This window comes from Oncorhynchus mykiss, chromosome 17 (genome assembly GCF_057628025.1).
Source record: "Oncorhynchus mykiss isolate SJ-2025 chromosome 17, ASM5762802v1, whole genome shotgun sequence".
Lineage (NCBI taxonomy): Eukaryota > Metazoa > Chordata > Actinopteri > Salmoniformes > Salmonidae > Oncorhynchus > Oncorhynchus mykiss.
Genome location: NC_143038.1, coordinates 12,595,774 through 12,613,249, shown reverse-complemented (window position 1 = coordinate 12,613,249; position 17,476 = coordinate 12,595,774). Strand labels below are relative to the sequence as shown.

Below are 17,476 nucleotides of genomic sequence, written 5' to 3'. Positions count from 1 at the left end.
TTACACATTAGTTCATGCTGAAAATATCATTCCCACAGTCGTAAAAACTACCTGTTCGTATTCACATCGATATGGTAAAAAGTTGTTTATGGAAGTGAAGGTTCTCCCTCCACCTTAAACTCAATAGCTGACTAAATGTATTTGAATATTTATACAAAGTATAGTGTTTATTGTATCATTGTTCGACCTTTACAGTTACATTTTTTACATTGCTAGAGCCTACATCCCAGGAATAAGCGTAAGCTTCGAAAAATAAGTTATTTTTACAAAGCAGTGAATGTAGAAAACAATAGTATATCACGTGGAGACGAACAAACCAAAGAGGCGCTTCTGAGCACCTATATGCCAACTGAACACATTTCGGACAGCCTACTAAAGACACTTCAAAAGAAAAGGAAATAATTAAAATAAACATAGTTTACCTTCACAAAAGTCTCGTCGAGGAAAGCGCTATTTTTCTTACAATACTGTTCCTCTCGTGTCGCTCTACACTTGTCTACAGACTCGCGGAGAAGCAGTGGATGTGTCGCGCACTTAGTGCCCCACAACAGGACAATACTCGTTGCGCACTCCACTTCAGCCTGGCGCCAGCAGTTGGGCAGCGGCAGCCTTTGGGATACGGTTAGCCTATGAAGCTTCACTGATTAAACAAAATCAAAGTTAGCTTTTGCGAAATGCAGACCAAAAATAATGTCCCTCTTTTGGATAAAACTACGGTTCAGAGATTGGCACCCATAGACTTTTCTTCATCAACGTTCTGGATTCGAGTGAGCTGAATACGACACAGCTCTTCAATCAAACATCAAACCCACGACGAAGCTTCCATCATGTGACATTCAAGACAAGTACCTGTGGGTGACTTTAGCGTCATAACCCATTTCATTTAAAAAAGTTATAATTATTTACTACATTATTATTAAACATTTTGTCCGACTAAGGTATTTATGTGTGCATAACATTTACAAAGCATTACAACTAAATGTAGCACTGACCCACCCAAAGGAGACGCATATGGTCATTTATCCAATTATTTACGAGCATATGGCCTATCAGTGTAGTATCCATAATTAAAAGCTGGCTGGAAAACGTTGATTGTCCACATATACATGTCTCATTGCATCTCAGCTATTATATCGCCCCTTGCATTTCCCCCTCCACCCAAGGGAGAACTACTTTTCCTGGCACAATTTGTTAGGCCTATTTCGCAAAAGCTAACTTTGATTATGTATGTTTGTTCTGGCATCAATGAAGCTACGACCTGTTATTCTTCCCGTCTATCCATGTTCTTTCGCAGTCAAAGCGTTGCTTTGGTAACATTTCAGCTCCATGGACAGGGCCAGAATATGCCCCACAGGCAGTGTATAAAATGTTGCTGATATAAAATGTGTCCTAATGGATTATAAAGACCTCGAACGTTTTTGAAGTAACAAATTGCCGTGGTAGCTACAACCATAGACATGGAATTCTAATTCTATAACTCAGCACCAGCAACCTTTCAAAACTCCACTCCTCTCATTAACCCCTCATTAGGGACATTACCGAACCTCTATACTTCATCCCCATCGTAGCTGAACATTAAATATGAAGCAACCGGCCCTGAGGTTGCATCCCAAATATGGCCCTATTCCCTATATAATGCACTGAGGCCCTGGTCAAAAGTAGCGGAACTATATAGGGAATAGGGTGCTGTTTGGGATGCACCCTGAGAGTGTGAAGGGGAGAGAAGGTCAAGGTTGCTGTGTTCATAATTGGATAAATAGATAATTAGTATTGTTTTGGGCCTGGTTCTCAAACCAGTGGCACACTAAATGGGATTACACACTCTGGGGAAGAGGAGTGGCTGTCACTACACTCTGGTAACACTAAACATGGATTGTGTGTGTGAGTGAGTGAGGAGAGAGAGATTTTTGGTAGAAATTATAGTATTGGTAATAGTAATCATAGGGATAGTTGTGGTATTAGTGTAAATAACAGTGGTGGTAGCATTCATTTTAGGAGTAATAATAGTTGCTTGTTATTTTCCATGTTTAAACAATGATTGATTATGTTTTCTATTACTATCCACTGTTATCATTCTATTGTTGTTATTTCTATTTCATTTGAACGTATTTTATTATTTATTGTTTTATTATTACCTTACAATTTCAAGAATATTGCATACATTGATGCTTTGGCAATATTGACACAATGTTTCTCATTTCAATCAAGGAATTTGGATTTGAGAGAGCTGGACCTTTTAACAAGTTCCCTCAACATACCATTGTTTTCACAGAGCTTCCAATACTCCCATTCCAATACTCACACTAGAGCAATGAACAGACTTTTAGGGCTCCAGACTATAGCAGTTCAGATGTTGAGCAGACATCCCTAGTGGTTACTGATAGAGCAAAGCAGACAGTTAATTAGATTCAGATTCAGGGAAGCCGTTGACACAATGATATGGGCTTCGTTCCAAATGGCACTTTTCCCATTTCCCAAAAATAGTGGACTACTTTTGACTAGAGCCCTGGTCAAAAGTAGTGTACTGAATAGGGTGCCATTTGGGACAGGACCATGATGGATTAATAAGGCATCGAGGGATCCCATGGCTCTTCATCACTAGCGTTTTATTAATTCAATTATACCAGACTGACAGCAAAGACTCTCTTATTTAAGAGGGTTAATTGCTGTTAAGATGTAGAGTCAGATTAAGAGAGAGAGAGTGTGAGAGGGGGAGAGAGAGATTCAACAAATCTAATGACACCTCTCCTTGCCCACACACCCCACTCACCCACGCACGTATGCACGTCAGAGTGCTAAGATGTCATGGTTGGGTGTTACTTATGTTGAAACTAATAAACATTGAAGAGCATGATGTACACTTGTACAATTTTGTGTCTCACAAAGTAAAAGTAACAGCTTTGGACCTCTTGAGGGAGATAGAGAATGAGAGACAGAGAGCTGTATGTTTCCATGGGACTATCATGAGCTTCTTGCTCATTCAGGTGAAGTCATTGTAAAGCCTTGTGCTGTATAGTGCAGTGTGTTCGGGAACGATTCAGACCCCTTCCTTCCCCTTTTCCATGCTTTGTTTTGTTACAGCATTATACTAAAATTGATCAAATATTTTTTTCCCTCATATCTACATAATGGCAAAGCAAAAACAGGTTTTTAGAAATGTTTGCAAATGTATTAAAAACATATATACAGTGGGGCAAAAAAGTATTTAGTCAGCCACCAATTGTGCAAGTTCTCCCACTTAAAAAGATGAGAGGCCTGTAATTTTCATCATAGGTACACTTCAACTATGACAGACAAAATGGGAGAAAAGAAATCCAGAAAATCACATTGTCGGATTTTTAATGAATTTATTTGAAAATTATGGTGGAAAATAAGTATTTAGTCACCTACAAACAAGCAAGATTTCTGGCTCTCACAGACCTGTAACTTATTCTTTAAGAGGCCCCTCTGTCCTCCACTCGTTACCTGTATTAATGGCACCTGTTTGAACTTATCAGTATAAAAGACACCTGTCCACAACCTCAAACAGTCACACTCCAAACTCCTTATTTACATAAGTATTCAGATCCTTTGCTATGAGACTTGAAATTGAGCTCAGGTGCATCCCGTTTCCTTTGGTCATGTTGACTTCCGGTTTCCTTTGATCCTACTTGAGATGTTTCTACAACTTGATTGGAGTCCACCTGGGGTAAATTCAATTGATTCGACATGATTTGGAAAGGCACACACCTGTCTATATAAGGTCCCACAGTTGACAGTGCATGTCAGAGCAAAAACCAAGCCATGAGGTTGAAGGAATTGTCAATAGAGCTTTGAGACAGGATTGTGTGGAGGCACAGATCTGGGGAAGGGTACCAAAACATTTCTGCAGAATTGAAGGTCCCCAATAACACAGTGGCCTCCATCAGTGGCCTCCACAGTGGCCTCCATCATTCTTAAATGGAAGAAGCTTGGAACCACCAAGACTCTTGCTAGAGCTGGCCGCCGGTCAAACTGAGCAAACGGGGGAGATGGTCTCTCTGACAGAGCTCCAGAGTTCCTTTGTGGAGATCGGAGAACCTTCCAGAATGACAACTATCTCTGTCAGAGGGACTATTAATCAGACCTTTATGGCAAAGTGGCCAGACAAACCATTCCTCAGTAAAAGGCACGACAGCCCACTTGGAGTTTACCAAAAGGTCTCTAAAATCATGAGAAATAATATTACCTGGTCTGATGAAACCAAGATGAACTATTTGGCCTGAATGCCAGATTCACGTCTGGGGAAAACCTAGCACGGCAGCGACTAGTCAGGATCGAGGGAAAGATGAACAGAGCAAAGTACAGAGAGATCCTTGATGAAAACCTTCGGACCTCAGAGTGGGGCAAAGGTTCACCTTCCAACAGGACAATGGCCCCAAGCACACAGCCAAGAGAATGCAGGAGTTGCGTCGGGACAAGTCTCTGAATGTCCTTGAGTGGCCCAGCCAGAGCCCGGACTTGAACCCGATCAAACATCTCTGAAGAGACCTGAAAATAGCTGTGCAGCGACACTTCCCATCCAACCTGAGAGCTTGAGAGGATCTGAGGAGAAGAATGGGAGAAACTACCCAAGTACAGGTGTGCTAAGCTTGTAGTGTCATAAATCAAGGCTGTAACTGCTGCCAAAGATGCCTCTACAAAGTATTGAGAAAATGGTCTGAATACTTTTCTAAATGTGATATTTCTCCAATTTTTTTGTTTATAAATTTGTAAACCTTTCTAAAAATCAGTTATTGCTTTGTCATTATGGGTTATTGTGTGTAGATTGATGAGGAATCACTTTTAGAATAAGGCTGTAATGTAACATTTTGAAAAAGTCAAGGGGTCTGAATACTTTTCGAATGGACAGTATATCTGCTTGTTCACAATATTTGAATTTCATCCCTTGAATTGACATGAAATGCATGTAGCTCCTTCCACCTCATTGATTGGCCCCTGGTTGGTTGGTAAGACGTTCCGTAGATATCCGCTCTGTAGATCCGCCAAAAATGCTGCCATTCCTGGTAAGTTCTAACAGATCTGACCATTACACCATAGTTCTTCATCAACACCAGCCTGTCCTTCAGTCTACCCAGCAATGGAGCTGATGATCAACCTACTGAGACATCTGCATAAGGTGGATGTATAGTACTCACATGTCTGTCTATGTCTGTCCATGCCACATCAAAGTTGATTTGACATTATGCACAGGATATAGTGTAGCATACACAGTACAATAATTTGCTTATCTCAAGCTCTTCCACAAATGCTTTCACACAAACACAGATATGAAATTCTAAGTATTAAGTACACAAACATTACAGTAAGCAATTTCATTACCTACCTACCACAGCTTTTATAGTTCCTGTATTCTGTTTGTCTGACCTGGTTGCAAAGGTGTAATGACCTCATGAGTCCACATGGGAGAGGAGATGGAACCCTATTCCCGATATACCCTGAGTGTACAAAACATTAGGAACACCTTCCTAATATTTAGTTGCACACCCTTTTGCTCTCAGAACAGCCTCAATGCTTCGGGGCATGGACTCTACAAGGTGTCGAAAGCATTCCACAGGGATGCTGGCCCATGTTGACTCCATGTCCATTGGGTGGTCTTCATACACACGGAAAACTGTTGAGGGTGAAAAAACCAGCAGAGTTGCAGTTCTTGACACACTCAAACCGGTGCGCCTGGCACCTACTACCATACTGCATTCAAAGGCACTTAAATGTTTCACTCTCTGAATGGCACTCATACACAATCCATCTCTCAATTGTCTCAAGGCGTAAAGATCCTTCTTTAAACCTGTCTCCTGCATTTCATCTACACTGATTGAGGGGGATTTAACAGGTGACGTTTATAAAGCTTTCACCTGGATTCACCTGGTCAGTCTGTCATGGAAAGAGCAGGTGTTCCTAATGTTTGGTACACTCAGTGGGCTTTTGTCAAAAGTAGTGCACTATATATGGAATAGGGTGCCATTTGAGACACAGCCCGGGTCTGGGCCAGATAGACATTAAGTACAGGTTGAACTCCGTAACTGGAACATCTGCAGGGGCCTTCCTGTGCCAACCAGCTTGTAAATGAGAAAGCCAGCAGCTGACAAAGACTTTGATTGTGCCACAGCGTCCACAATGAAAAATTCAGCACCTCATTTTCACGCTTCTTCTGAGAGCTTCACTTGTTAAACTTTTAATGTCCGTATGCACTCACCCCTTTCCCTCGCATATGATGGTAAGCCAGGCTTACTGAACCTTGGGTTAAGGTTCATCACACTTATCCAAACGGCAAGAGACACTTGGACTTATGTTACTGAAGCTTACTGAGATCGTGGACATAATGTCATACATCTTGGTTGCATGTGTTGATTCCCGTAAGGGATTATAAATCAGGAGGCTTCATTTTTACCAGACATTTATGATAAATGTTGTTGTGACTTTGTGTTCATATAACAATTTACAACTGGACCAACTGTTAGTGAAAGTAGTTTCCTTGTTGTATTCTGTGCTCGTGCTGTTAGTGTAGATGGGTTGACAGTCAAAGAATCAGGTAAGGCCATCTGACTTTTCCCCAAGCAAGCCATCTTCTCTTCCTCACAGCTAAAACCCCATTTCTGTGCCTTTTCATACTTGATTTGCTCAAATCAAATTTTCCAATGGTTTCATCAATTGCAAACTTCCCGTCCAAGTCAGCAGTGAAGGAGAGGAAACGGTGACAGCGATATTGGGGTTCTGCAGGAGATGCATCTCTCAGAATAAGACTAGAAAAACCAATCCCATTTTGAGAACACTTGATGATTGTGAGTTGACAGAAATGTCACATTATTTTAAGAGTCTGTAATAAACCATGTATAAGGCATTTATAAACTGTGTGTTCAACATTTATAAATCATTAGTATTCTTTTTGCCATTTAAAGTGAGCGCCATTTGTACTTTAGAAACACTTTCAAAATGTTTGGAGTGACCAGTGTAATTTCAAAACGTACTAACATTTACAAATGTGGGAGTAGTGACTAATAAATGGTGAGCACACTTTTTGTAAATGCCTTCTAAATGGTTTATTATGGACCGTAAAGTGTTACCCAGTATATTTAAATAGAGTAATGTCATTCCCAGGAACGAACCTTTTATAACGTTGGATTTTGATGAGTTGAGTTTATGTTTAAGTAAAAAAGACAACAGCTTCCGAATAGCCATTATTTGTATTTTTTATTTGCATTATCATACAGTAGGTACAAATGACACTATTGATTACAAGGTAAGTAGCCCAGACTCGCTTTCAAAGGGTTTTGGGGAGGACGAACATACACCATTTGCAAAATACAATATATTCTTTCTTTTACAAGTCTATGTAGATATCTAAATCATTATGTACAGGGACAGAAGAAGCGCTTGGTTTGGACATGAATCATCAGAGAATGGGGGAGAGTTTAGAGACTGACTGTTTCTCAAATGGCATCCTATTCCCTATATAGTGTGCTACTTTTGATTAGGGCCTATGGACAAAAGTAGTGCAATGTATGGGGAATAGGGTGCCATTTGGGATGCACACGTAGGAGCTAAGGCAAAGGAAAATATAACACAGGATGTAAACGAAGGTGAAAACGAACATATTTGGCCAATTCTCTCCCCAGTGTGTTTTGGGAGGATGGGAAGGGGCAGGTGAGTTTCTCACACAAAACTGCTTTCATGAACTGATTGGATCTTGAAGGAGAAGGGATGAGGGCTTTGTCAATAAGAGAATGGATCGATTGCCCAGGCACTGAGAAAGGGGGGAGGAATGGAAGGATGAACAGAGGAGATGAGCTACCCAGACAGGGGGTTTAACAGGCCAATAGGAGGAACGGGGTTGTTCACTGACCAATTATTCACTCAACCACACACACTCATTTATTCACCCAATCACTCATCAACCACCCATTTATGCTTTCCTTCCTTCTCTCTCACACACGTACATGTAAACACACACACTGACTGATAGGCACAGAGAGGTAAGGTAAGGGGTAAGCAGGCATGGTATAGCAGAAGCGTCATACTGCTGTCCGGCTATAAAGCACAAAGGTAAACGCACACGGAGGTGTAGGCTACTAACGTGACATAAAAATACAAATAAACTACAAGAAACGACTGCCAAATTGACTGGCATCAGAACCAAGTCGACATTATTTGAATTAGCATTCCCTTAGCTACATATTTTCAGCGAGAAGCACATGGGTCGGACATACGTTGTGATATGTGGCGTTGGCACACTCTCTTGGACTAATCACTAAGAGTCTACCAGGGAGAGACTTCTGTACTCATCGGTATTGACAAAATATGTGTATTGACCAGATTTTGGTACTGACAAGACTTCGGTAATGACGCGTCATTGGTATGACTACAGCTAGTGCAACGCTGCTATTGTCGGGTTCTGGCTATTTCAGGATTGGCACAGTTACAAGGTTAGGAAAAGGTTTAGAGGAGCAAAAGTCGAGGGAATTGTATGAATCCATCAACAGTTCGATGTGAAGATATGAATTGCTATGGTGATAATTCCGAGAAACATTCCTGAATTACTTGAGCAGAATCTAAAACCCCCCAAAAAACAAAAAAAAATAATTAGGTCAATTGTAATTTTTTTATAGGAACAAACACTAACGATAAGAAGAAACAAAACCCCTTCACACTAGAGAGCAAGTTGTCCCGCTGGTCTAGTACAGAGACGTCTTTAAGAGTTCCCCTAACCGCATATCTGGAGTCAGGTTTGCCCATAGTCTCCTGATTGTGAATGGCTTAGGTTCAGCTGATCCTGGACCTGTGTTTGGGCGGAGACTCCTTGCTGTCTGACCAGTGGCCTGGTTACTGGTACTGAGTATCATGCAGCATTTATATCATGATCACGTTTTTTTCATCCTTACCAACAACATGCAGATACAAGAGCCAGGCACACATTCAGTCAACTCACTCAGCGATCGCATTCAAGAACATCGGATACGTGCGACTGAGACGAGAGCAAACGGAAAACGCTTGATAATATCTGCAAAGACATCCAGATGTTTCTCTCGGTTTGCTAATCCCGACCGACTTTATTACCTAATCGTTACAAAGTTGATATTTTGGGGTACTTTTAATTTATTTTTTTTACATATAAATATGTTAACCTATCTAACGTAATAAAATCACATTCAGTTGTTGGTATAAAAACTGCGAGATACTATACTTTTTTTTTTTAAATCACTCATGAATATTTACAAAAGAGTTAATACACTGTGTTACATTAAAATATTAATTAGAACTAATTGGGGGAGGGGGGGGGGAATGCATGACATCACATTAAAGCAGAAAAGGGAACTAAACGTTTTAATAACGTGATACTCTAGTCAACATGGTTAGAATGGTGTTATATCCATGTAGAAGGGTATAAGCATGCAATATAATATTGCACGGTTCATAGAGTAAGCAAACAATAACTCAACATCAATTTCATTTAGTTGCTACCTCTCAAACAAACAAAAAACAGAGTTCTAGGTCATTTCTTTCCTAAATCCTCAAGAATTTTCCCTCAGGAACTTAACTTTGAAGGACTTCCTCACGTCAAAGAGAATCATGGCCATTTTTGATAAGTGGGCAAACAGTGACAACAAAGTTGGGAGGATAGTAAAAAGGTTGTCAAAGTAGTGTTACTCTATCTCGACCTTTATACTTCTGTTAACCTGCGATTCTTGTGTAGGTGTTTAAAGAAGATGGGACTGTTGCACTGCCTACTGCGTTCTGTCTGAATGTCCACTCACAGTTGTAAACCTTATGACAAGATAACCATACAACCTGGAGTTCAAGGTTCAAGATATCCCTGTGTAACTGTAATTTGTGTGTACTTTTTAAAGGAAAGTTTTCCTGCAATAGGGTGATCAAATGAAGAGCCTACATCTGTATGTGCGTGTTATTGTTAGTGTGTCATGATATTCGTACTGGGTGTGTACTATTTGATGCATATTGAAACATAGGGGCACCTGTTATGACACATATTGAAATAAAATCTCACCAACACAAGGTAAGACTGTAAACAGAGTCTCCCTGTACTGACCTCATATTTGGCTCAAACTCTTACCCAATAGCTCAAAACAAGAGATTACATTTGTAGTTTCCTTGGGTTTCAATGGAGACTAGTATAGCCAGTACAGGGTTTAACAAGAAGTTAACCCTTCGCTCTAGAATCAGTTTAAAAAAACTGGCATTGTTTCATGGGTTTTGTCCCCACACATTCAAAACAACAGGTCAGTCATTTCAATACCGATCATGATTCATCTCAATACCTATCATGATTCATTTCAATAGGAGTTGATTTAAAATAATTGCCCATTCGAATACAAACACAACAGGTGGGTGGGAAAGTATATCAACCCTACATACACCTCCTTCCTCAAACCTTCATCCTCCCCCTCACCATTAACACACAGCACTTCCACTCACCAACTCCTCTCACTCAGAGCCCCAAGTCCCATTCCTATAGGACACATCATTAATACATTGATAGAGGAACTCAAAATGGTGGTCGATATCAGCGTCCACGTTGTTGTAAAGTTGGACCAGTTTGGTGGTTGGGAGTTTGGCTTGAAGAAGCTGCAGTTGGTGGAAGGTTAGTACTAGGTAGGTAGCGGAGGTAGGAAGGGGGGTCCGTGGTCCCCCCCCTCCACCTCATACGGTGTGCAGGGAGACCAGGGAGGGGTGCATGAACTGGGGGTTGATGAAGGAGAAGCCTGAGAAGTCAGCCTGGTCGATGTTGGCGATGACCAGCTGGTCGGGGGGCGTGAGCTGGGGCTGAGTGCGCGTGAAGAACTTGTCGAAGTTCTCCGCCCCTTTGCCGCACTGCGAGGGAGGGATAGAAAGAGAGAGAGAGACAGAAAGGTTTTAAAATGGGTGGCTGCAACTGTAACATACGGAACACACAAAGGTAAGAAGAAATACATGTGCAAGTAGAAACCGGGCTTGATTAGATATCCCTCCACCTCCATCGCCTGGTCTGCTAAACGAGAGAACGGAGGGATAGAGAGAACATTTCACACCGGATACCGCTCTTTCTATTCCTATTCTCCCCCTTCTGTTCCCACGCTAACAACACATGACATGCTCTACATCCCAGTATGAGTCCCAAATGACATCCGATTCCTTTTATAGTGCACTACTTTTGACCAGAGCCCTATGGGCCCTAAAATTGTGCACTGTAGAGGGAATTGGATGCCATTTGGGAGGAAACCCCAGTCACCTGGATTATAATGTTTTTTAATGCAACGGAATCCAATGGTTTTAAAAAGTAACATTGGCGTGCAGCTGTGAAACAGCAATTTGTACTGTACAAACAAGACTTTGGAAAGAGTCGCAGAGGGAATTGAGGGAGATGATGTCAGGATCTCTACAGTCAAACACGTCTTAGTCGCTCCTGACCCGATAACCTGTTTGGATGTACAGTGGGGTCCGTAATTATTGACACACTAAAGTGTGGCTCAGTTGGTAGGGTTCGATTCCCAAAGGGGACCAGTATGAAAATGTATGCACTCCTTACTGTTAGTGGTTCAGGGTAAGAGAGTCTGCTAAATTACTAAAATGTAAATGTAGAAGAAAGATGAGCAATAACGACTGTATAAAATAATTCAAATACTGAGCTATATTGTATGCTCACAAAAATGTGGAAATTATACTATTTTATACTAATAAAATTGCTCAGAAAAAAATGTTTTGTTTAACAAGTACAAATGGTCAAAGATCTTACCCCCAAGACATGGTAACCTCCCCTGTTATTGTAATGGTGAGAGGTTAGCATGTCTTGAGGGTATGATCATTGACAATATAACTTTCTCAATCATCATTATTCAGGACTCATTCAGGATTATCTGCAATCATGGTAGGATCCACATTCATGTGGAGGTGTTTAGAAACATATTATATTCTTATTCATAATAAAACAGACTCCAAAATTACACAATACATTTTTTACCATTCATTTCTATTGGGCACAAAATAATCTGAAACACAATCAAAACGAACTGCAAATGCATCCAACAAGTTTGTAGAGTCACAAGCTTGATGTAGTCATTGCATGCTATGTACCAAACACTAAACTATTTCTTTAGATATAAGAATCTTTAGGGGTGTCAATAATTGTGACCCCTACCATTTAAAAAAATAGATATTACTTTTGAAACTAAATAATTTTCTCTGAGCAATTGTATCAGTATAAAATAATATACATATCCCATTTCTTGAGCAAACAATAGTTGAATTATTTATTTGAATGTAGTCCTTATTGCTCATCTTTATCAAGAGTGCCAATAATTTCGAAACCCCACTGTATGTAGAGGTTTTACATATCATCTGACCCCCACTGTTTGTAGAGGTTTTACATATCATCTGACCCCCACTGTATGTAGAGGTTTTACATAACATCTGACCCCCACTGTTTGTAGAGGTTTTATGTAACATCTGACCCCCACTGTTTGTAGAGGTTTTACATAACATCTGACCCCCACTGTATGTAGAGGTTTTACGTAACATCTGACCCCCACTGTATGTAGAGGTTTTACGTATCATCTGACCCCCACTGTATGTAGAGGTTTTACGTAACATCTGACCCCCACTGTTTGTAGAGGTTTTATGTAACATCTGACCCCCACTGTATGTAGAGGTTTTACATAACATCTGACCCCCACTGTTTGTAGAGGTTTTATGTAACATCTGACCCCCACTGTTTGTAGAGGTTTTACATAACATCTGACCCCCACTGTTTGTAGAGGTTTTACGTAACATCTGACCACCACTGTATGTAGAGGTTTTACATAACATCTGACCCCCACTGTTTGTAGAGGTTTTATGTAACATCTGACCCCCACTGTATGTAGAGGTTTTACGTATCATCTGACCCCCACTGTTTGTAGAGGTTTTACATATCATCTGACTCCAACTGTTTGTAGAGGTTTTACGTAACATCTGACCCCCACTGTTTGTAGAGGTTTTACGTATCATCTGACCCCCACTGTTTGTAGAGGTTTTACGTATCATCTGACCCCCACTGTTTGTAGAGGTTTTACGTAACATCTGACCCCCACTGTATGTAGAGATTTTACGTATAATCTGACCCCCACTGTTTGTAGAGGTTTTACGTAACATCTGACCCCCACTGTTTGTAGAGGTTTTACGTAATATCTGACCCCCACTGTATGCAGAGGTTTTACGTAACATCTGACCCCCACTGTATGTAGAGGTTTTACGTAACATCTGACCCCCACTGTTTGTAGAGGTTTTACATATCATCTGACCCCCACTGTATGTAGAGGTTTTACGTAACATCTGACCCCCACTGTATGTAGAGGTTTTACGTAACATCTGACCCCCACTGTATGTAGAGGTTTTACGTAACATCTGACCCCCACTGTATGTAGAGGTTTTACGTAACATCTGACCCCCCCGGTCAAAGCTGATTGCGTAGCGACAAACGGGAAGTTCACTTGAATCAAAATAGCAACAGCGGATTGTCAAAGCGTTAATTGGCGTGTTGACAAGAGCAGAGCAAACCTCTGCTATTGAATGTGAGAAAAGGGGAGCCGCTTTCATCCTGACTGTAAAGACAGGGTTATCCAAACCTATCAATAGAATGGAGACGTATCAGGCGAGGGTGGTTGGATTAGCATTCCACAGCTAACAAGCCAAGGTCAACTCTGTGAACGCTCTGGGAGCATGGGTGTACATCTCATTTCTGTCATCTACAAGAAAACATACATTATGTGATTGATTTGTATGTATGTACAGTATGACATAGTTCTCAATGGAGTCAAGCCAGCATTCAGTTGTCTTATTTCAATTGTATTGTGTACGTTTCTTTAAACTTGAATGCAAAATGGGCAGAGAAATCGATTTACACTATACATTTGAGTCATTTAGCAGATGCCCTTACCCAGAGTGACTGGAGAATACGTCTGCTTAAGTATTTTGCATCCGTCTTGAATGATTGTTACATGACAGTATGTCATTACATCTGAATAAGAGCAGCTGCTCTAGCCCTACGGCATTACTGAAGAACATTAGGGCGACTGGGACGCAAATGGCACAAAATGGCCGCCAACACCAAAAATACTGCTGTCAGTAGCTTCACACTTCTGACACCCTTTAAAGTGCCTGGCACTGTGGCTTGAACTTGTGAAGGCCTCAATTCTACTTCATGACACAGTGTGCCTTCTAACAATTGATACGTGAAGGCCTGTAGAGTTTGGTGGAACATTTCTTTTCAAAGGCAATCTTCCCCAAAATGGTGGTTTATTTTGGAGGCTACTGGTAGGTTGCAGTGATTCCCTCTTGGGTTGGGTCTTAAGAGTCTAAGGATTGTCGCCAGTACCTTGGTTAATTGGGTAAATTCAAATAGATAACTCAAAACGCTTTAGGACCATTACATTGCTAAGGATACAGTCAACACATAAAATGACAATAGTAAATCTATAATAACACACCAAAGTTCACAGGGGCATTACAAAGAGCACAGGCAGTGGGGACTGGGGAATTAAATACTTATTCTCCAACTTCACAGTGTGGTTCTGTGTTTACACCAGAAACCCTGCTGCACCTCTTCTTCTCGCTCTGTCCTCATCAGTTATTCCACCTACACTGTGTGTGTGTGTTTGTCCTACTTAATGGGCTTTAAACCTCCCCAGGGACCTGGCAGGGAATATCCCTCCCTCTCTGTATCTCTCTCTGTACTGTAAGCCGGCATGGGAAAAGGATATGGGTTGATTTACATTACTTAGCAGAGACAAGCAGATACAAGCTGTACTGTGCTGGCCTCGTTACGCACCTGTAACAGGGTTGGTTATGCTTCCTCTTGCTACTGCAGAAATATTTATTTGGATGTTTATTTATTCAGATTGGTTAGTTGAATTTACATGTCAATAAGGTGTAATGCCATTGGCCACACTTGCAGACAGGGGAAGATTGGTGATATATTGACTCGAAATCTACATCAAATCACTGATTAGGACATCTCAGAAATACACCCAACATAGTTGCTGGAACCATGCCCGAAAGGACAATGTGAAAGGTAAAAAAAACGAGCCAGCACGGTAATGTTTGGGTTGGCATGATAGTGCGAAAGTGTTTTTTTTTTTTAACATGGAAAGCCTGGGTCTGGATGTGGAAGTTCTTTCTCCAGAGTGGAATTCACTATGGATTCCCTATGGAGGTCTACATTGTTGTACGGCTGTGTGTGTTCCACTGTGCTTGGAAAACCTCCATTGATTGGGTTGGTGTGATCGTCTACACAGCACGCTGGTGGTGGTATGTGTCTGTTCAAAGTAGAAAAGTCCCGTTGTCCTATATTCAGAGTTGGGCGGTGTATATGTGTGTGTGTGTTCAGTGAGCCTGGGGGCTCTGACTGTACTCCTGTGTCCTCCTTGACTCCTACACTGACAGACAGGTGACACTGGCTCCCAGCCACCCACTGTCACTCTGTGTCAAGGCGCAGTAGAACAGAGAAGAGGAAAACAGCCACAACACATGTCAACATAGAAGAGAGAAGGCGCATACTGATATGGCGACATCTTTGTGGCGCAAAACAGCACAGATCTCCTTGTAATACATATTGTGTAAGGAAAGGCGCAAATGAATTCACGCTGACAGATTACGATGACGTTTGTGGGTTTTTGTACCAAATGACACCCCGAAACAACAGCATACTCCATTCTATAGACACAAAGATGTGTGCACTCAAACACAGACCTCTGTCAAACCGACCCCACGCACACACATCCTCGCTCTCAAGGTGTCCACAAAAGAGGTGGATGAAAGGAGTATTGCACAAATTCCTTCCATCCCCCTCTTTCATCAGTCTCCTCGAATACTGTCGTGTCTATTTGGCTTGTTTGAACAATGGCCAGTCAGTCACACATCTCTTGACAAACAATCTCCTACACATTTTCCCAAATCTTCCACTAAAGGCAATACATTTCTGTCCAACTACTTTTTTCATCACCTCCTCTCCTCTTTTTCATCCTCCCCCTTTTTGCCTCTGAGACCTAACCCCCGTGTGCAAATGCAAATTCTATTAAATTAATCCAGGAAGTCAAGTGCAATTCCAATTCCAGCTTACTTCCTGAATTGACCGAATGTTGACCCCAATGAAATTGACTCAAACCTGCTGTATAGCTTAGTTTCGTTGTGTTTAATGTTTGTTACAATGTCACTCATTGTACACGCTACGTTGTGCTACTCTTAATGACAGATGGCATTGCTCGTAAACGGCTGTTTGACGTACTTTGGGTATTTCTCTGTGTCACACACACACAAAAACACACTCACACTCAAGCATATTAAAGGAATTCTATTTAGTATGATAAATGGTTGTCTGTTTCTATTAAAATACTTGAAGTAGTCTCTCTCTCTCCATTTCTAACTCTTCCTCTCTCTCTATCCTACCACAGAACGACCTCAGCATCTCACTGTTGTTTTGATGATCTTCTTACTAGTATACAGTGCCTTCAGAAAGTATTCATACCCCTCAACTTATTCCACATCTTGTTGTTACAGCCTGAATTCAAATTGGATTACATATATATTTTTAAACCCATCTCTACACAATACCCCAATAGAAGTTTTGGCAAATGTATTGAAAATTGTATACAGAAATATCTAATTTGCATAAGTTCACACACCTCATACAGCTGTGAGTCTTTCTGGGTAAATCTCTAAGCGTTTCCACACCTGGATTGTGAAACATTTGCCCATTATTCTTTTCAAAATTATTCAATCTCTCACATCGGTTGTTGATCATTGCTAGACAACTATTTTCAAGACGATTTAAGTAAAAATTGTAACTTGGCCACTCAGGAACATTTACTGTCTTCTTGGCAAGCAAATTCAGAGTAGATTTGGCCTTGTGTTTCAGGTTATTGTCCTGCTGAACGGTGAATTCATCTCCCAGTGTCTGGTGGAAAGCAGACTGAACCAGGTTTTCCTCTAGGATTTTGCCTGTGCTTAGCTCCATTACGTTTCTTTTATCCTGAAAAACTCCCCAGACTTAACAATAACAAGCATACCCATAACATGATGCAGCCACAACTATGCAAGAAATTATACAGTGGTACTCAGTAATGTGTTGTATTGGATTTGCCCCAAACAAAAACTTTGTATTCAGGACAAAAATGTAATTGCTTTGCCAAAAATGTTTCACTATTGCTTAGGTGCCTTGTTGCAAACAGGATGCATGTTTTATTCTGTATAGGCTTCCTTCTTTTCACTCGGTCAATTATGTTAGTATTGTGCAGTAACTACAAGGTTGTTGATCCATCCTCAGTTTTCTCCTATCACATGTAACTGTTTTAAAGTCACCATTGGCCTCATGCTGAAATCTCTGAATGGTTTCCTTCCTCTCAGGCAACTGAGTTAGGAAGGACACTTGTAGGTGTCCTTGTGGGTGTATTGATGCACCATCCAACGTGTCATTAATAACTTCACCATGCTC

General features: G+C 41.0%; 2 protein-coding genes across 5 annotated transcripts in view; both read right to left on the bottom strand.

Moving 5' to 3' along the window:
* Window positions 1-769, bottom strand: part of LOC110493704 (voltage-dependent calcium channel gamma-5 subunit) — a 30,662-nt gene extending 29,893 nt beyond the window's left edge. For both annotated transcript variants that reach the window (XM_090204822.1, XM_021568120.3), the window contains exon 1: window positions 423-769. The gene's annotated coding sequence lies outside the window, so the exon portion shown is untranslated. The remainder of the gene's footprint in view (window positions 1-422) is intronic.
* A 6,421-nt stretch (window positions 770-7,190) lies between these two features.
* Window positions 7,191-17,476, bottom strand: part of LOC110493701 (protein kinase C alpha type) — a 221,728-nt gene continuing 211,442 nt past the window's right edge. For 2 of the 3 annotated variants that reach the window (XM_036949697.2, XM_036949696.2), the window contains one exon: window positions 7,191-10,845. In XM_036949697.2, coding sequence (XP_036805592.1) covers window positions 10,675-10,845 — 171 coding nt within the window. In that variant the 3' untranslated portion in view covers window positions 7,191-10,674. The remainder of the gene's footprint in view (window positions 10,846-17,476) is intronic. The other variant, XM_090204820.1, reaches the window with a different exon arrangement.